At 31.8% G+C, this 18,209-nt stretch overlaps 3 protein-coding genes across 4 annotated transcripts; 2 read left to right on the plus strand and 1 right to left on the minus strand.

Moving 5' to 3' along the window:
• Window positions 1-2,549, plus strand: Cpsf73 (cleavage and polyadenylation specificity factor 73). The gene has a single exon (XM_089080213.1). It carries the CDS (start codon window positions 410-412, stop codon window positions 2,468-2,470), a length of 2,061 nt encoding a protein of 686 aa, XP_088936339.1. The 5' UTR covers window positions 1-409; the 3' UTR covers window positions 2,471-2,549.
• Window positions 2,550-2,931: 382 nt separating this feature from the next.
• On the minus strand, window positions 2,932-13,255 carry DNApol-theta (DNA polymerase theta). The gene is made up of 22 exons (XM_089080021.1): window positions 12,688-13,255; window positions 12,134-12,621; window positions 11,507-11,737; window positions 11,170-11,423; window positions 10,967-11,099; window positions 10,645-10,846; window positions 10,266-10,461; window positions 10,021-10,190; window positions 9,662-9,929; window positions 9,224-9,554; window positions 8,975-9,116; window positions 8,653-8,896; window positions 8,200-8,341; window positions 6,182-8,117; window positions 5,781-5,986; window positions 5,387-5,588; window positions 5,137-5,318; window positions 4,909-5,028; window positions 4,373-4,708; window positions 3,970-4,234; window positions 3,674-3,891; window positions 2,932-3,552 (listed from the first exon to the last, which is right to left on the minus strand). Exons 1-22 carry the CDS (start codon window positions 12,767-12,769, stop codon window positions 3,415-3,417), a joined length of 6,486 nt encoding a protein of 2,161 aa, XP_088936147.1. The 5' UTR covers window positions 12,770-13,255; the 3' UTR covers window positions 2,932-3,414.
• A 127-nt stretch (window positions 13,256-13,382) lies between these two features.
• On the plus strand, window positions 13,383-18,090 carry IntS8 (integrator complex subunit 8). Of its 2 annotated transcripts, none has more exons than XM_011646311.2 (12): window positions 13,383-13,644; window positions 13,924-14,338; window positions 14,422-14,659; window positions 14,731-14,967; window positions 15,055-15,288; window positions 15,492-15,741; window positions 15,867-16,277; window positions 16,370-16,624; window positions 16,812-17,061; window positions 17,168-17,286; window positions 17,391-17,740; window positions 17,869-18,090. In XM_011646311.2, the coding sequence occupies exons 1-12, from the start codon at window positions 13,527-13,529 to the stop codon at window positions 17,986-17,988; spliced, it is 2,997 nt and encodes a 998-aa protein (XP_011644613.2). In that variant the 5' UTR covers window positions 13,383-13,526; the 3' UTR covers window positions 17,989-18,090. The 2 variants fall into 2 exon arrangements, with proteins under 2 accessions (XP_011644613.2, XP_011644612.2); XM_011646310.2 differs by having other exon boundaries at window positions 13,384-13,644; window positions 15,043-15,288.
• The last annotated feature ends 119 nt before the right edge of the window (window positions 18,091-18,209 follow it).

The following is an 18,209-nucleotide window of genomic DNA, read 5'->3' on the forward strand; positions in this document are numbered from 1 at the left end:
ATAACGTTCGTGAGCATCGTTTGTCCTTATTTAATATTGATAATCAATAAAGGCTGCATTCCATGCGTGCTCTTAGAATTATTTCATCTTTGTTATTGACGAAATATTAAAGAAGAACAAATAATTATGAGCATTAAGAGTCGGCAAGAGTGACGAGCCAGCTCCAATATAATTTTTCCTGTTAACTTTTAAGTGAAACTCAGCCAAAAATGAAATAATCCTAAGAGCATTATGAATGTTAAATAGAACACACCCTTTGTTGTGCGATTCATAACCTCAAAATGCTCGCCTGACATACATTTTTCTGAGGAGAATCTTGCGGTATAAAGTATAATATAATACTAAAAAGAACACGATAAAAAAATATTAGAAGAATAATCTCTTGAGAGAAATCAATTGTTTTGAAAAAATGTCAACGAGAAGAAAAGCCGACACGCAGGTGCCGGCCGAGGAGAGCGATTTGCTGTCGATTCGGCCTCTTGGTGCAGGCCAAGAGGTCGGCAGGTCGTGTATTATGTTAGAATTTAAGGGGAAGAAAATAATGTTGGACTGCGGCATACACCCGGGTCTTTCGGGGATGGACGCACTCCCGTTCGTCGATCTCGTCGAGGCCGACGAGATCGATCTGTTGTTGATTTCTCACTTTCACTTGGACCATTGCGGTGCCCTGCCCTGGTTTCTGCAAAAGACGAGCTTCAAGGGTCGCTGTTTCATGACGCACGCCACCAAGGCGATTTACCGCTGGCTATTGTCGGACTACATCAAGGTGAGCAACATAGCCACCGAACAGATGCTGTACACCGAGTCCGATCTGGAGACCAGCATGGACAAAATAGAGACTATCAATTTCCACGAAGAGAAGGATGTGTTCGGGATCAAGTTCTGGGCCTATAATGCAGGTCATGTTCTGGGCGCCGCTATGTTCATGATAGAGATCGCTGGTGTGAAGATCCTGTATACAGGAGACTTCAGCCGGCAGGAGGACAGACATTTGATGGCCGCCGAGATTCCAAATATCCACCCTGACGTACTGATTACGGAATCCACTTATGGTACTCACATCCATGAGAAGAGAGAGGATCGAGAGGGTAGATTTACAAATCTTGTACACGAGATTGTCAACAGAGGTGGTAGATGCCTGATACCTGTATTTGCTCTAGGAAGAGCGCAAGAGCTTCTTCTCATTCTAGACGAATATTGGAGTCAACATTCAGAACTGCATGAGATACCAATTTACTATGCTTCCTCCTTGGCAAAGAAGTGTATGGCTGTCTATCAAACATATGTGAATGCCATGAATGATAAAATTCGACGACAGATAGCTATCAATAATCCTTTCGTGTTCAAGCACATCTCAAATTTGAAGGGGATAGATCATTTCGAAGATATTGGTCCATGTGTCGTGATGGCCTCTCCTGGTATGATGCAGAGCGGCTTGTCAAGAGAGCTGTTTGAATCTTGGTGTACAGATGCGAAGAACGGAGTCATAATAGCTGGCTATTGCGTGGAGGGCACGCTGGCCAAGACCATTCTATCGGAACCAGAAGAAATTACAACTATGTCTGGGCAAAAGTTGCCGTTGAAAATGTCTGTAGATTACATATCATTTTCCGCCCACACAGATTACCAACAAACATCGGAGTTCATACGTACTTTGAAACCTCCGCACGTGGTGTTGGTGCATGGTGAGCAAAATGAAATGGGTCGATTGAAAGCGGCGTTACAGCGAGAATATGAGGACGATCCCAACACTACCATGGAGATACACAATCCACGAAATACGGTCGCAGTCGAGCTGTATTTTAGAGGTGAGAAGACCGCCAAGGTGATGGGCACTCTGGCAATGGAGACTCCCAGGCCAGGACAGACGTTGTCCGGCGTCCTGGTGAAGAGGAATTTCAATTATCACATGTTGGCTCCGTGTGACCTATCCAAGTATACGGATATGAGTATGAGTCAAGTCATTCAACGGCAGAGTGTATACTTCTCCGCATCGTTGCCCGTACTGAAGCATTTGCTGACGCAGATAGCCGGTACGCTCGAAATCGTAGATGATAAGAAACTGAGGGTGTTCAAGAATGTTGACGTTACAATTGATGGCAAAATCGTCACGATGGAGTGGGTGGCGACGCCGGTGAACGACATGTACGCGGATTCGGTTCTCACCGCAATCTTGCAGGCTGAGCTCATGGACCAATCGCCTAAAGTTTTACCTGCACCTACTAAAATGGACAGGATGCACTTCAAGGAGTGCCTTATAGAGATGCTGCAGGAAATGTTCGGCGAGGATTCTGTGCCCAAGATATTCAAAGGTGAGAAACTCTACGTCACGGTAGATGGTAAGAAGGCGCATATAGACTTATTGAATTTGGAAGTGACCAGCAAGGAGGACGAAACTTTCCAGCAAATAGTGCAAACGGCGGTGACGAAATTGCATCAATCGTTAGCTCCACCCTGCGATGTAATATAGCGCAAATAAACACCATTAATTTATATTCGTAATAAACACCATTTTGTATTGTTAATATATTCTTATTCTTTATAAACAATATTGTCTTGCGTCTTTGTACATATAATTGTAATTCTGTACCTCGTCCACACCACGATCGTATATCATATCATTAACGATAATCATTATGTTAAAAAACAGTATGATAACTGCTAATATTTCATTTTATATATTTTTATTTTTAATGGATAAAGTTTAGATCTCATGTTTTTTTTAAGAGCGTTCATTTTCTTTTCTTTTTTACATCGAGAATAAAAAAGAATTTTAATAAAAAGAAGAGATATATAAAAAAATATATTAAAAAATTTTTTTTTTATTGAAGAGTTTGTTTATAATTTTTTCTCCTTTCTCGATTTCTAAAATACGAAGTATAAATATAAAAATTTACGAATAAAAAGATATTAAAAAATCCATTATATAAATTATTTACAATTCGATTATACATTACTTTTCATATTTCTTTTTTATGTGGATGATATACATAAATGGATTGACATAAATACTAAAAATATTTACAATTTATAGAAATATGAAGATAAAGTACTTTTAAATAGTAACATGATTTAAATAGATTTCAATACGATATAAAGTAAAAATATATTAAATAGTTTAAATATTGGTTTTTAAAAATGATAATTAGTGATAATTAGTGCTTCATCAAAAAATACTCCATTTCAACTATTTACAATTTCCATTGATTTTAAATATCTATCACTCGTAAAAATAGTATATATAATATAAATTAAGATAAACAATCGAGTATTTACAATTATTATAAAGATAAAAGATAACTACATAAAATATCTATTATTGTATGATCTATAAATAATTTAACCGTGATCAATTATTAAAAAAATATAGAAATATCGATTTAGAAAAAAATAATTAATGCTTGATTAAAAACGCTAAAACTGATAATCACTTAATTCGCCCCATGCGGGTCCAACTCTAATTTTTACTGGCAATGGCACAGTAAGTTGACATACATTTTCCGTTGATTCTTTGATGATAGCAGCAACTTCCTTTAAATCTGCTAAATTTACCTGAAGTAACATCAAAAGATTAGCTATTTTGTATTTTATATCTTATAAAATTCTATAAAACCAAAACTTTAATTCAGTAAGTATATAACATAGTAAGTATAAAAAAATTAATGATACTTACTTCATATAATAATTCATCATGTAATTGTAAAACCAAATAACCACCCCTTTGTTGTATATTGCTTCGTAATCTGCGAGTAGCATGCACCTCAGGAAATATCATAGCCGAATCCGGAAAAGAACTTCTTATCCTTTCCTCTATACTTATCATAGCTTTCTTGACTATGTCTGCAGCAGAGCCTTGTACTTTTGTATTTACTGCTTGCCGTTCTGCTTGTGCTATAATCAAACAAGTACATAATTCGTCGAATCATTTATAAAATGCGGATAAATCAATATATGACAACCAACACTCACCTCTTACAGATGATTTTGCACTTTTTAAATCCGGAAACTGTCTACGTCTTCCGAGTAATGTTGTTATGTACCCATCGCGATGCGCTTCTTCTAATACATCATTTAACCATTTATATATTCCAGAATATGTACTCATAAAAGATTCTAAAAATTCCTGAGCTTCTGGTTCACTTATACACAGATTTTCAGCTAATGACTTCACCCCCATACCGTAAATCATACCATAACATAATTGCTTGGTACGCTGACGCATTTCATTAGTTACCTATATATAATGAATAACAAATTGATTGATAAACGATTAATACATAAATATTCAAAAATAGATAAACAATATATTGGTAAATTTAATAATATATAGAAATTTTTATGACACATTAATCATTGTTTATTATTTTAATACCTCTTCTTCTGGTACATTATTCCATTTGGCAGCAATATTTTTAAAGATATCACCCTGTTGTCTCATAATTTTGCACAGTATCGAATCTTGCGAGAAATGAGTTAAAAGACGTAATTCGAGTTGGCAATAATCGACGGATAGCATTATATTGCCTAGAGCTGGTACAAATGCCATTCTTACGCTTACAACGAGATTATTATCCGCGAAATTAAAATCCTTCGGTACATTTTGCAAATTTGGTTCATGCATTGAGACTCTTCCTGTTATTGTGCAAGTGATACAATTACCATGAATACGAGAATCGTCTTGGCCCAAGTTCAATAACGGATAAATCATCTATAATATAAGCACATTTAAAAATACATTTAATAAAATGTAATCTTAAATTAGAACATAACACAAATTCAAAAGTACAAAAAATGGTTGCATTAAAAATATCTAATGGATACAATAGAAAAAAATATTAACTTTTTTTATAATATAGCAATATATTACATTATAATGAAAAAATTAAAAAAATTTTTTATTTAAATTACTTTTGTTCTAGTTGCGCTTAATTTTCGCCAAGAAATCACCAAGTTTGATATCGGATTATCACATTTTTCCAAAACAGCCTTGCTTGTACTGATCTTTTTATCTTTATATAATCCTAATACCTATATAAAATATATAAATATTATATATAGTAGTTATATAATATTATATAATATGCGCGCGCGCGTGTGTGTGTATATGCATATATATAAAGTTTTAATTTTACAAACCTGGCCAACTTCCTTGGATGACGAAAAATTAAATTTTCTACCTGCCAAATCGAAAGCTTTAATTTCTAAAGATTGCATTTCATTTGAGATAACTGTTGATAATTCTTGTAAAGATTTTAAATTCACACCGATGCCTGATAATTCCATACAAGCTAAAATTGTCATGATTTTCATTTCTATTTCTGAAAATGAATAGAAGCATTAATGGACATTACAAAATAGACATATATTTATGTAATCTCTATTATACCTCTAAATGTATAAAGTAGAGTAGGATTAAGTTCTTCTAATTTATTCATGACATTATCCATCATGTGCCATGTAAGCACAGCTTCTGCTGCTGACCTGAACTCGCCTGGTAAAGAATTTTGCACATCCATCCCGGGGCCCACATTGTAATAAGATTTTGTACGTTTCATTATAAAGTTTCCTTGGGGAAAATACTGCATTACCTGTCCACAATTTATTAATGCAAATATATTAATGCGATTTTAATAATTCAGCATTAATAATCTTGTGTGTGCGCGTATTAATCTAATATTAATAAATTTGCTTTTTTAAATTGATTTTTATTTAACATTTGTATTAATATTTGTATTAATTCTAATTTTTTTCTAAACTATTTTGCACAATTAAAATCTTACGATATCACTGAATTTTGTTTCGAAATCATTAGTGTACAACCAATGGGCAATCACAGGATCAAGAAATCTACACTTGGCGGTGATTCCACAGCACTGATATAAAAGTTTATATACGTCCTTTATTGCGAAACATTTTATGTACAAAGTTGTATCATAAAATAATTCTTTTAATAGAGCCATTTGTTCTTTTCCAGAAACTTTTGATTCTAAAAGAATTATATTCATATTAAAATATATAAAATAATGATAGAATTATATATATATATATATATATATATATATATGAATGTGTGTGTGTGTGTGTGTGTGTGTGTGTGTGTGTGTGTGTGTGTGTGTGTGTGTGTGTGGTGTGTGTGCTTTTTCGTAAAGCACCTTAACTGAAAGAATCGTATTTTTGTTACCTTGTGTGTTACTAAAGGAGATATAATAAGCGATATTTTTTTCCCAGGATATTGCAACACCGCGAATTTCTTTATTTCCATACGTATAATTTCCAAATCTTTTGGACTTGTGTTTTCCTTCTGTGCTGGAGACACAGATTTTAGAGCCTATGTTATTCGTATTTTCTACGTATATGTCACAATGTAAGGCTAACGCAATATTTCGCTTCTTTGATACTTCGCGTTTGAATAAATTAAAAGTTGCCCTATTATTCGCAACTTTCACAATATTCAATGTATTCCAATCTATCGTTTCGTTCAACAAATCTTTCTTGTTATCAGATAATGTGACTTCTATCTTCGATTTTACATTTTTATTCGATTGCATCTCATGTTGCTTTCTCTTAAAGGCTAATTTCGAATTATTCAACGCTTCATCTTCAGAATTACATATAATGCTATCTGCACTACAATTCGCAGAGAATAAAAAATTTTGTGCTAAAGTTTCTTTCACGTCTGCTTTCGCTTTACATTCTTCTTCTTTTATTTGAACCTCCACTATCTCATTTGATAATTTTTTTATAGGGGAATTTAAATGATTATTTATTTCTTCTATTGTATTCTCGACAAGTTTCTGTGATCGAAGTTTACGTATTTTTTCCAACGTCGTCCTCGTTCGATTTTTATTACTACTAAACGGAGATTCAAAGTGCTGCGAGCCAACAATAAAATCGTCCGAGTCGGATTTGTTTGAATCCGCGGACGTCTTCCGTTCTTTTCTGAAAACAGTTATATTTGCCACAGGAGAGTCTACTTCTGTTACTTTTGACAATTTAGGTTTACGTGATATTTTTTCCTTAATTGTAGTAGATTTTTTAACATTCGTCCTACGTATGCCTTCTTTATTATTTTGCATGCAAGTTTTCGCATTTTTTGGCGTAATAGATATATTTGTATTTACAATGTCTTTAATTTTGGGATTGGATATTTCTTTTTTAGATTGGATTATATTTTGATTGTGAGCAATCTGTTTTAGCAATCCCTCGGAATTGTTCCACGAATCGTCAACCCACGATATTACACTGTTTCTCAATTTTAAATTACTTACGTCTGTATCTTTGACATCTTTGTTATTTGCTTCATGCGATTCCACATTGCCAGTATTTGAATTTGAGTTTGTATGTATTTGAACTTGAGGTTTTTTTTGTGGCGCATTTAAGGCGTCCAATCCGTTTGCTTTAGATTCTAATTCCGACAGATGCGCGATATTCATGACATTTTGTTCGAGAATATTGCATATTTGAGTGTCAAGATTCAAACTGTCATCGAACAAGCTAGGACTTCTTGAATATGACAATTTAGCATTTCGATCCATAATAGATATATTTATGTTTTTGTCTGTTAAATATTCATTATTTTTTATTTCATTCGTGCTGGAAGGTTTGAACCTTTTATTGAATGAATTATTATTCATCGAACTGATTGTTTCTAAACATTCGTGATTTCTCTTTGGCTTAATATCAGTCATGAAAGAATTTTTTTTTTCTTCGTAAATATCTAAATGTTCATAGTTTATATCAGGAGAACTTAGATTGAGAAAAGTAGATGAATCTTTATTTTTTTCTGAAACTTCAGGTGACAAAATAGTTTTATTTAACTGTTGATCGTTCAATTCAACTATTTCTTTTTTATCGGAAGCATTAATTTCATTGATTTCTTTACATACATTAGGTATCGAATCATCGTCTTTCTTATTCTCGCTACTCGTAGGATTTCTATATGCTGACTTTTTTATGATAGATGTTTTTGTTTCCATAGATTTTGAGTTCTCTATATCCAAATCCGCCTGAATTTGTTCCTTTATGTCAGATTTATCTTCATCATCTTTGACGTATGTATTTACTTGCAGAGATTGTTCATTCTGTTCCCATGGCAGTTGTTCCAGTCCCAATTCTTTCTATAATTATTATTTTATTGAAGTGGATGATAGCGTATTTTCACGTATAAAATAAAATAATAAATTTGATAATTATACAAACTTGAACAAATGATCGTGCCTCTTGAACTAACAAAATCGCAGCTTGTTGAGGTGTGAGACCATCTCTTCCAGTGACAAATACTGTTCTCATTTTATTTCTCTTTTCTACTTCAAATGCATATTCTCCTTCGCATTCTTTTTCGCTAAAGTATAAAAATATGTAAAAAAATCTAGTAAATATAGTAAATAAATATAACAGTATAAATGTATAAATGTACTCATGTATGATATGTACTCATAACTCGGATTTGATGTTAAATACGTATATAATCCTAAACCCAATTTATTACATGCAATACAATTTTCATGCAAGAAATATAAGAATCAAGTAGCCTTGTTTATTATTAAATATATTGTGTGAGTACACATCTGTATGTTTATAAAAGATAATTTATATATAAAAGAATATAAAAGATGAGAATTTTATCAATTTTAAGATTAATAAAATTCTCACCTTTCAAAAGGAAGAGCATTGTAAAGCGCGCGTTCAACGTTAAGTTCATTGGCAATGGCCAAATCTATTACAGTTTTTATTCCTTGTTTATATAAGCTTCTTGCTCGCAAGCCGTTTAACATCGGCAAGCGCAGCAAATCTAGCAATTCCCTGCAGACGCCGAATTGCAATCTCGTTTGAAACTGACTCATCAATAATTCCATGCAATCCCAACCTAATTGCTTGCAAAATTGTGTAACCATACCTAAGAGAGAATCAATACATGCTATAGAAAATTCGCCCAATTTATTTCATCATCCATTTATTCGCTTTATCAATTTACCCGCATATGTGGCAGCGGACTGCTGTAAGGTTTGCAATACTCCGCGACAACATCCATATTTTTTACAAACCACATGAAGTGGTACCTCTCTTACCAAATCATGTAATGCCAATGCGCTGTAGAATCTCTTATGTATATTTAACTGTGATAGAAAACATTTATATTAACATATTTTTAAATATGAATATCGATTCTATAAAGTATTTCATATTTTTCATATCTATAATAAATGATATGAGGATCAATTACCGTCTTTCCAGATTTAATAATTCCTCTAATAGCTGACAATACGAAACGTTCTTCAACTCCAACGAGTTTTCCAACTCTGCGTTCGCTTTCGGATATAGTATTCCACATTTCATGAAACGTCATCCAATCGACAGTCCCAATTTGACATCCGGACGAAAGTGGTGTTACCAAATATATTATGTGCAATTCCGTGTCCAAAACAAAACACTTTCGTGCTTTCTGTAACTCTTCAAACAGAAACAATCCTTCTCTGGGAGGTACAGATGCGGCCAAACATGCTTTTCCAAGTGGCGTTGCTATCCACCTGGATTCTCGTTCCGTAGTTTGTAATCTACCCAAATAAAATTATACAAATTAATTTTTCTTGATTGAAAAAAATAATCAAACGATATATTTAATTTTATATAAAGAGAATTGTAAGTTAAATTGTAAACTAACAATAGAAATTCATTATCCAGTAAGAATTTCATTGCTTCATTGGAAAAAGTTCGCACATCAGATTCTTCACTCAAACTTAATAAAGTACAGTTAATATACAGTTCTAAATCTTTATGTGTGTACAAAACTTCGCTAGCTACTGCTTCTAAGAGCGCTCTTATTAATAGTGCAGAATCATTGAGACAAGATTCAATTGGATCTAGGATTGCAGAGAGTAATGATGTAGCTGCGTTACGTTCATTCGATTTACATATTAATATACTTTCTCCTGAAAAAATTAAAATTCTATTTAATATCTAGTCTAGTTTTTTAAAATAATTAAATTGTTAGTTATTCATATACATTTGAATATTTTATACCTGCGCTATCTTTTCCCATACGACCAGCACGTCCTATCATTTGTTTGTAAGTTAAAGTGTTCAGTAGATTGCCTCCAAATAGAGGTGATCTTATGATTACCCTTCGTGCAGGTAAATTCACTCCACTGCTTAATGTTGATGTTGCTATAAGAACTCTCAAGGATCCTGTCCTAAAATAATAATGTCAAGTCTAAAATAGGATATAACAAAAAATTTGTTCAATTAAACAAGAAAAAAATGATTACCTGAAAGATCCCTCTATGATATCACGTTCGTCCATCGTGAGTCCTGCATGATGAAACGCAATGCCGAATGAAATAGTATTTTTTAAAACGTTGTCCAAGCCACTTGGACTACGTTTTAACTGTTCTAGAGTTTCGAGGATTAATGTAGGATTGATTTCTTTTTTTAACACTTCACCAAGTTTTGTATTTTCACAACCTATTGAGATAAATATAAGAATTTCTTTTTCATTGCTCTTTTACAGTTTTTGTATTCAAAATAAAATATATTGTTATACTTCGTACAGAAAATAAAACAATAAAAAATATATAAAATTCCAAAAAAAGGAAACAATTTCTGTTTATTCAAATTTGATGTGAAAATAATTAAAGATGATCAGACCTAACTTGAAAATGGCTGTAGCAATTTGTTCTGCCAATTTTTCACACCATTTCTTTGTAGGACAAAAAATTAAAACGCTATGACCTGCACTTATTGTCTCAATACAAAGCTGTAGAATATTATCTACATCTGTTTCTAATTCTTGTAATTCTGTTAATGTTCTGACAAGATTCAATTTATTGTCATATATATTCGCTCCTATCTAAAAATTATTTTAAATAATATATCAAAGATTTTGTAGATTACCTTAAGCAGAATATGCTATAAAAATTATAATTTTAAATAAAGATAAAAAATAATTTTTATAAGTATATATTTTTACCTTGCAATATTCATTCAAAGGTATAGGCCGAAATTCAGTCTTGTATAGCTCGGCATTTAGCCATTTGGCTAATAGAGGTAAGTTTGGCAATGTAGCCGACATACCTATCAGTTGTATATTAATGTCATTATTACTGCAACAAAACAAACATTAAATCACAAAAGACTTCCAATTATGTTATAGCTAAATTTGTAAATACATACTGGAGAGTCATATATTTCAACTTTGTTAGAAGTAATTCTAAAAGGTAACCACGATTAGGATCACCGAGTAGATGTAACTCATCTATTATCACAGCTCCTAAACTATCTAAGTCGTCTTCTTCCATTAAACGATTTACTAAAGAATTTGCCTTTTCTATAGTAGCTATTGCTACCTGCGTAGCAGCAAATCCACCGGGTGGAGTACTTCCCCCCATAAATCCCTCCACTCTTATTCCGATGTCGGATAACAAATCCTGATAAAATTTATCAATTACTTACAAGAAATATTTCACGATTTAAAATATAAGTGGAATCACTTGATTTTGATATATCTTACTTGAAAGTAATACATTTTCTCTCTAACTACAGAAACAAATGGCAAAATAAAGATCACTTTTTTCTTTCTTTCTAAAACAGTCTTAATTAAAAGAATTTCAGCAACTAGAGTCTTCCCTGCAGACGTAGGTGCAGAATATACAAGATTCTTTCCCTTTTGCATTACTTGCTGATTTGATAAGCACTCCACTTGCCATGCAAACATAGATTCTACTCCATGAACAATATATCTCTGAAAAATAATAATCATTAAAATATTAAATTTTATGTCATATATAAATATAAAACATAGCTTATATCATATGAACTCTTGAAAAAGTATCATATAAACATAAAAAAATTAAAAATGATTAGAAATAAATTTAATATTAAAGACTAACGGAACAGAGTAATTTAAGTTTGAGAAATACAAATGGATAACAAATATTTATCATTTATCTTTTGCAAACATTTAGTTATAGCAGATATTTTAATATTTTATAACTTAATAACTACATTGACAATTCATTACAAAGATATTTTCATATTAATTCAAGACTTCAAAAATTGATATAAAATAAAAATATATCTTCTAATAGATTTTATACATGATATAATTTAGAAATATTTATTAAATATAACATAATACCTGAAGAATACTTGGTGGCAAACCCCATGATGCCAGTTTACAACGGTCCTGAGTACAGACAGGTGGAGTCGAAATAATAAATTCAGAATTTTCTCCATCACATGTAGTATAAATACCCGATGAAATTTTGACATTGCTACTACCTGTTGCATCTTGTGTATTATTAGATTTATTTTTATACAGATCTTGAGTACTAGATTTATCATATTTCTCTGCGTTATCCGATAGATATTTTTCTTTTAAATCGGTTGTATTAACATTCTTTTTGCTTGTTTCACGAGGACTCCGATTTCTTTGGGATAATAAGATCTTGTCACCTCTCAAAACATTAGCGGCAGATGATAAACTTTTTCTGCTATTTTGGATTTGGGAAAAAATACTATCCTCGAAATACTTGACAAAGTCAGACGTGTTCCTCTCTTCTATCTTTTTCGTATCATGTGAAAAATCAGATAGTTTCGATTTATCGTTATTCTTGTTTGCGTACCCTGAAAGCAATAAGTTTGATTTGAAATATTTACCCAGATCAACGTTCTCTTTCTACGAAACTTTACCTTTAATTTGTTCTTGTAGAATTCCGTGACTCTTTTCGATATTTATACAGGCGAATAGAGTGTCATCGCCAAAAGATTGCATTATTTCTTAGCGCTACAAGTGACCGCAAGTCCGTGCAAATCTTTTGACGGATTAAACAAGGCGATTTAAATCGTTTCGAGAGCAACGTTAATCAGCATTGCCACCAATCCAAACATACTTTCCCTTTTTACGTTTGTATACAATACAAGAAATTTGTTGCGTTGCTTGCAGCTGTTACACTTTCTGCACTCGCACCTCCTTTCTCGTTTTATTTTTCTCCAAGGCCCGCATGTCTCGCTTTAAATGCACAAATACTAAACAATTATTTATATTACTTTCATTCCTTAAAATTTTCGATACATATAAAGTAGGATCAATATTTGCAAACAATAAAGAAAGAAAAAACGAGAAAATAAAGTGTAGAAAGAGAGCAATACAAGCAACATTAATCAAGAAATCTCTATATTTCTCTAGACTTTTTTAATTTTATTTTGTATTCGAATAAATTTATTAATCTAATTAAATGAGTAATTTGATGAAACTTGTACAAATGATTTCCAAAATATTTTCTCTATTTTGACAATTAGAAAACAAATATTTTTTCATTTCATTTCAACAAACCAATCACAAAACACTTTAAAACATCAACCACACAAGTAGATTATATCTACACTCAAAGTGTACAATCTTTGATCACCTCTCGTAATCTTTGCTCTTGGTTGTGACTGCGTTATGTTTGTATTTTGTACCGCACGACTGTTTGAAACACAAAATATATTTGTTTCTTCGTGAATATATTAATGAGAATATCGATATTATGGATGTGGATTTGCTCAGACCGGGCACTGTGCCTATCTCGCCGGACACGATATTATGGTTTGAGTTCTTACTAAACCCTTCGTTGCTGCAGAAACACTTGTCAAAACCCTTCCCAGGTAAACAAATTACTATGATTAATTGTAAATTGAAATATTTAAGAAATAATATTAAAATAACATTTTAAATATATAAATTATAATATATAGATATATTAAAAAAATTTTAAATTATATTTTATGGTAGATGGCGTATATATATAATATATATTCACCACAATATGTATACATATATGTAAATTTTCTTATATAAAAGGTTCACGATTTACATCGTGATTTACATCGAATAAATAATATTAATTTTATATTAAAAATATTTTTTTATATTATACTTTTTAGATCCATCACCCACAGACTTGATAATAAAATTTATGACGATTAATTCTGATCAAAAAGAGACTGAGCCGAAAGCAATTGATACAGAACCAAATGATATAAAGCCCAATGGCATAAACAAATGGTCTCACAGAAATTTAGCATTAAAGATACTTTCTTTGAAAGTAGCAGCTTATCTCAAATGGGATTTGGATATACTAGAAAAGAAGTTACCTTTACCAATACAATTGACATTATTGCAAGACTTATTTTATATCGTTGCAGATGTTGTGACAGAAATACCTACAATTCCAGAATTCTTTACAGAAACCTCTGATCAGCTTTTGTTTACATTGGTTTTATATCATAGATGGCATTTAAGAGCTATTATTTACAGGGCTCTCAGTAATAAACAACCAAAACAACAGTTATTTCATATGTAAGTTTCATTACTGATTTGTTATTATACTTTGAAATTATTTTATTATAAATTGTGAATAAAATAATTTTTTTACAAACTAGACCTGGTACTCAAGAATCGACGTATGTACCTCCAGGTATAGTAGATGATATTATTAGGAAATTAGAAGCACATATATCAAACAGTGTAAATGCTTTAAATAATATTTTACAAATGTCGGATATCAAGCCAAAGATTTTGTCTTTTGAAACTTTTCAAATGTTAACTGAGGATAGTACGGAGATCAAACAAAATTGGGAAAATATGTCTTTAGTGAACATAGATGAATTTAAATGTCAGGTATGAAATTTACAAACTGCGTGTATTCATGAAATTGACAAAGAATAATAGATTATTGATTTATTTCTTAGATACATTATGACCTTGCAATATTTCACTTGTTGAGGGAAGAGTATCAAGAAGCTAAACGTCATATTAAACAAGCGAAGGAACTATATAATAATTTTAATCCGGCAGAAAAATTAACGTATTGCAAAGTGCAAAGAGAATTTTTGGACGGTTGTTGTTTAGCATGCGAAGTGCCACTAGAGGAAGTCAAGCCTACACTTACGCAACGTTTACATGCCTCTATCAAAGATCAATACACTGTAAGTATATTTTTGTGCATTTACTTATATATACTTTTGAATAATAATATATTTACACACATGCAAAATCTGCAGAATATATTGCAGATTTTGCAAGCAGATAATATTTTCAGAGAGATACCACAGGTTTATAGAGATAATTTGGAGTTGGATATACAAGGAGGATTAGTTAACAGGAAATTTGTGGTCGCCAGGGATCTTCTACTGCAAATAGAATGTTTGAATCTAGTTAGAAAAATCCTTGATAATAACATAATCTTGGGTGATTATATAACTGAAATTAAAGCAGCTGGAATGAAGGGTCTGGATATCTTATTCTGGGTAAAATAATTTTTATCCATATTTTTTAATATTTTCTAATTAAATATTCTTTGATTATTGGTATAATCTTTTTACTTTTTATAAAATAACTTTCCTCAACTTTTTGAATATATGTTAAATTAATAGTTACTATTCATATCATTTTGGATAAAATAATTTTCTAATAACAAATTTTAATTATTGATCATAGTGCTATGTTTTAGGCTTTAGATAATATCCTGGAAAAAGCAACGGCTATAGATAAAAAACGAATTTCACGTTATCTCCTTTACCTTGTAAACACTGCGAATATAGAAGGATTTGCTTTAAAAATACTCAACAATTCTTCTTATGAGTCATTGTTCGATGAAAAAGAACTTATTGTTTTTCAACAAGCAGCTGTTTCTGATGAGATCGAAATACCAGACTTATTACTACATAATAACTGGGGTATACCATCTGTACCATATATACGTAAGTTTAAATCATATTTATCGTAAAATGCAAGAAGAGAAATATTAAAAGATATTACTAAGATTTTATATTTCATGATCTTATACATTAATTTGAACATTTTTTTTTTTTGTTAAAACTTATAGAACAAGCAAGAGTTGAAGTGTTCGAGTTGGAACAAAAATTGATAGAATCATATGATTGTCATGTGATTCGTGAAACATTGATCCATTTGGACGGGAAACATCGAATGAAACCCTTATGGCATGTAAATAGTTGTTGGGAATTGCCCATTCCATTGCAAAGTGTATTAATGACAATTCCCAGAGGTTTCATTCAGGATTACTCATACGTTCTACTCGCGAAGAGTCGAGAATTAGTGTCTTCAAAAAATTTTGATGGTGCTATCGAGCTTCTCAAAAAATTGGATGAAGAACTACAGGAACACGTGAAAAGTGGAATCTCGTTGGTCTTCAAGTTGTGCAAGTTGGTGAACTGGGAATGTCTACTCGTCGAAATATGGAAGTGTTTCCAAGTTTGGCCGGCGACGAATGTCTGTATGTACATAAAAAATTGAAAGCACCTGCGTAAACAAGGAGTTTACGATAGTTCGATATAGTTCGATGAGTACAACAATATTGGTTTTCAGGTGATGTACAGAGTATGATTGCACGGAGTAAACAGTGCCTTGGTGCATTACAAGCATCCGATCAGTTGATTCCGCGGCAAGAAATAATAGAATATTGTACAGTCTTTCTTCTTAATATGGCTGAATGGGATTATCTTACTAATATGGAAAAGCGTTGGAGTTATACCGAATTTGCAGCTGCCATCAGTAACGTTTGCCAAGATATTGTTAAGTATAAAGGGACCCGCAAATTTCCACGTGATGCGTGGGATATGAGTACGTATTTCTATTGAAATTACAGATTATTTGTAAAGTCTATACCTCGATTTTTGTGTATAATTGATGTTCGCAATTAAAAGAATAATTTTCCTTTAAACACAATTTTTGCATATTGTCTAATTGTATATATCGAAAATAAAAAATTAAAATAAGTTTTATCAAATAAAATTATGCGTTCTCATAGTTTTAGCAGCGTTTGGTCCTAATAGAGATCAATCACAAAAACGCAGCAGCAGTAGCAGTAATAGTGGTAATTCTGGTTCATCAAGAGATGTGGCCGCCAATATTGTCGTTACATTTACTCGGCTACGAGAACCTATGGTCCTTACTGTTGTGATATCATTATTGGCCCGTTTACGCAACGTCTTGCGTGATGAATCTAGTTTGGAGTTACATACGCAATATCTATCCCTTTGGCCTGCTGGAGTACCAAAGTGCGTTTATTGCATTATCGTTAATAATTTTAAATTCTAATAACGTTTTGAATATTAGCAATCTATTTAATGTTTCCATGATGTTTACAAAAATTTATATTTACAGTGCGAATTCTTATAACATCAGACATATTGGAGAATTATTGTTCCAATTATTAACGCAAGCTTTAAAATATTATCCCTGCAATGTGCCTTGGTTGAGATTAATGGGTGATCTTAATTTTGGTATGTGTCCTATTGTTAAATGAAAATATCAAGCACATATAATCACATTCTCTATAATCTCATCTCTTTTCACATAATCTATAATCTCATCTCTTTTTTTCTAGTTTTGTCATATTATGAAAGTGCAATGAAATATTATTTAGAAGCTATAATGATAGCCAGCGATTTGTTTAGTCAACCGATACCACGCACGCAGATAGACGATCTTGTCTACAGAAGGATGATCAAATGCTGCGCTCATTTACAGTGCTACACTCAAGCGGCTGTGCTCTGTCAATTTTTGGAAGAGGTAGATTATTCTCTAGCATTCAAAATGGCAGCCAGCGACCAAAAGAGCTGTGCCGCAGCTGATGCTATGGACGCGTATTATCATTGCATCTGGGATACGACGATACTCGAATATCTCATACACTTACATACAAAGCGTGGAGAGCATCACAGAAAGCAACTTGCGGTAAGAATTAAGTTAATTAAATGTTAAAACAATAATGATTAAAGATGACAACTGTTTTAAATAATCGACATATAAGCAACTGATTTTTTTGGATTTTTTGGATTTACCATAAAAATTTTACTTTATAGATCAAAGTCATCGGTTTGTTGGAATTGAATTCTAACAATAATGAAGAGATCCAAAGAGAAGCGGCTAATATCCGTAAAGCTAAATTTTTAAGAGCTTTAGCAAAACAATATGTTTATTAGAATGATTGGAGCACTTTTTTTTTTTACATATTTATATATAATACCTGTATATGTACATCATTATAAACATCATGTAAAAATAAATATGTTGGATTAGATTGATTCATCATTTTTTTGTTAGAAAAATGCAAATATAACCACAAATTAAGCATTTCTATAAAAGTTATATCAATAAAAACAGAATACAAAGGAAAGTTATAGCTTTATCTATAAAACATTTT

This window comes from Pogonomyrmex barbatus, unplaced genomic scaffold (assembly GCF_055798465.1).
Source record: "Pogonomyrmex barbatus isolate J1 unplaced genomic scaffold, ASM5579846v1 scaffold1, whole genome shotgun sequence".
Taxonomy (NCBI): Eukaryota; Metazoa; Arthropoda; class Insecta; order Hymenoptera; family Formicidae; genus Pogonomyrmex; species Pogonomyrmex barbatus.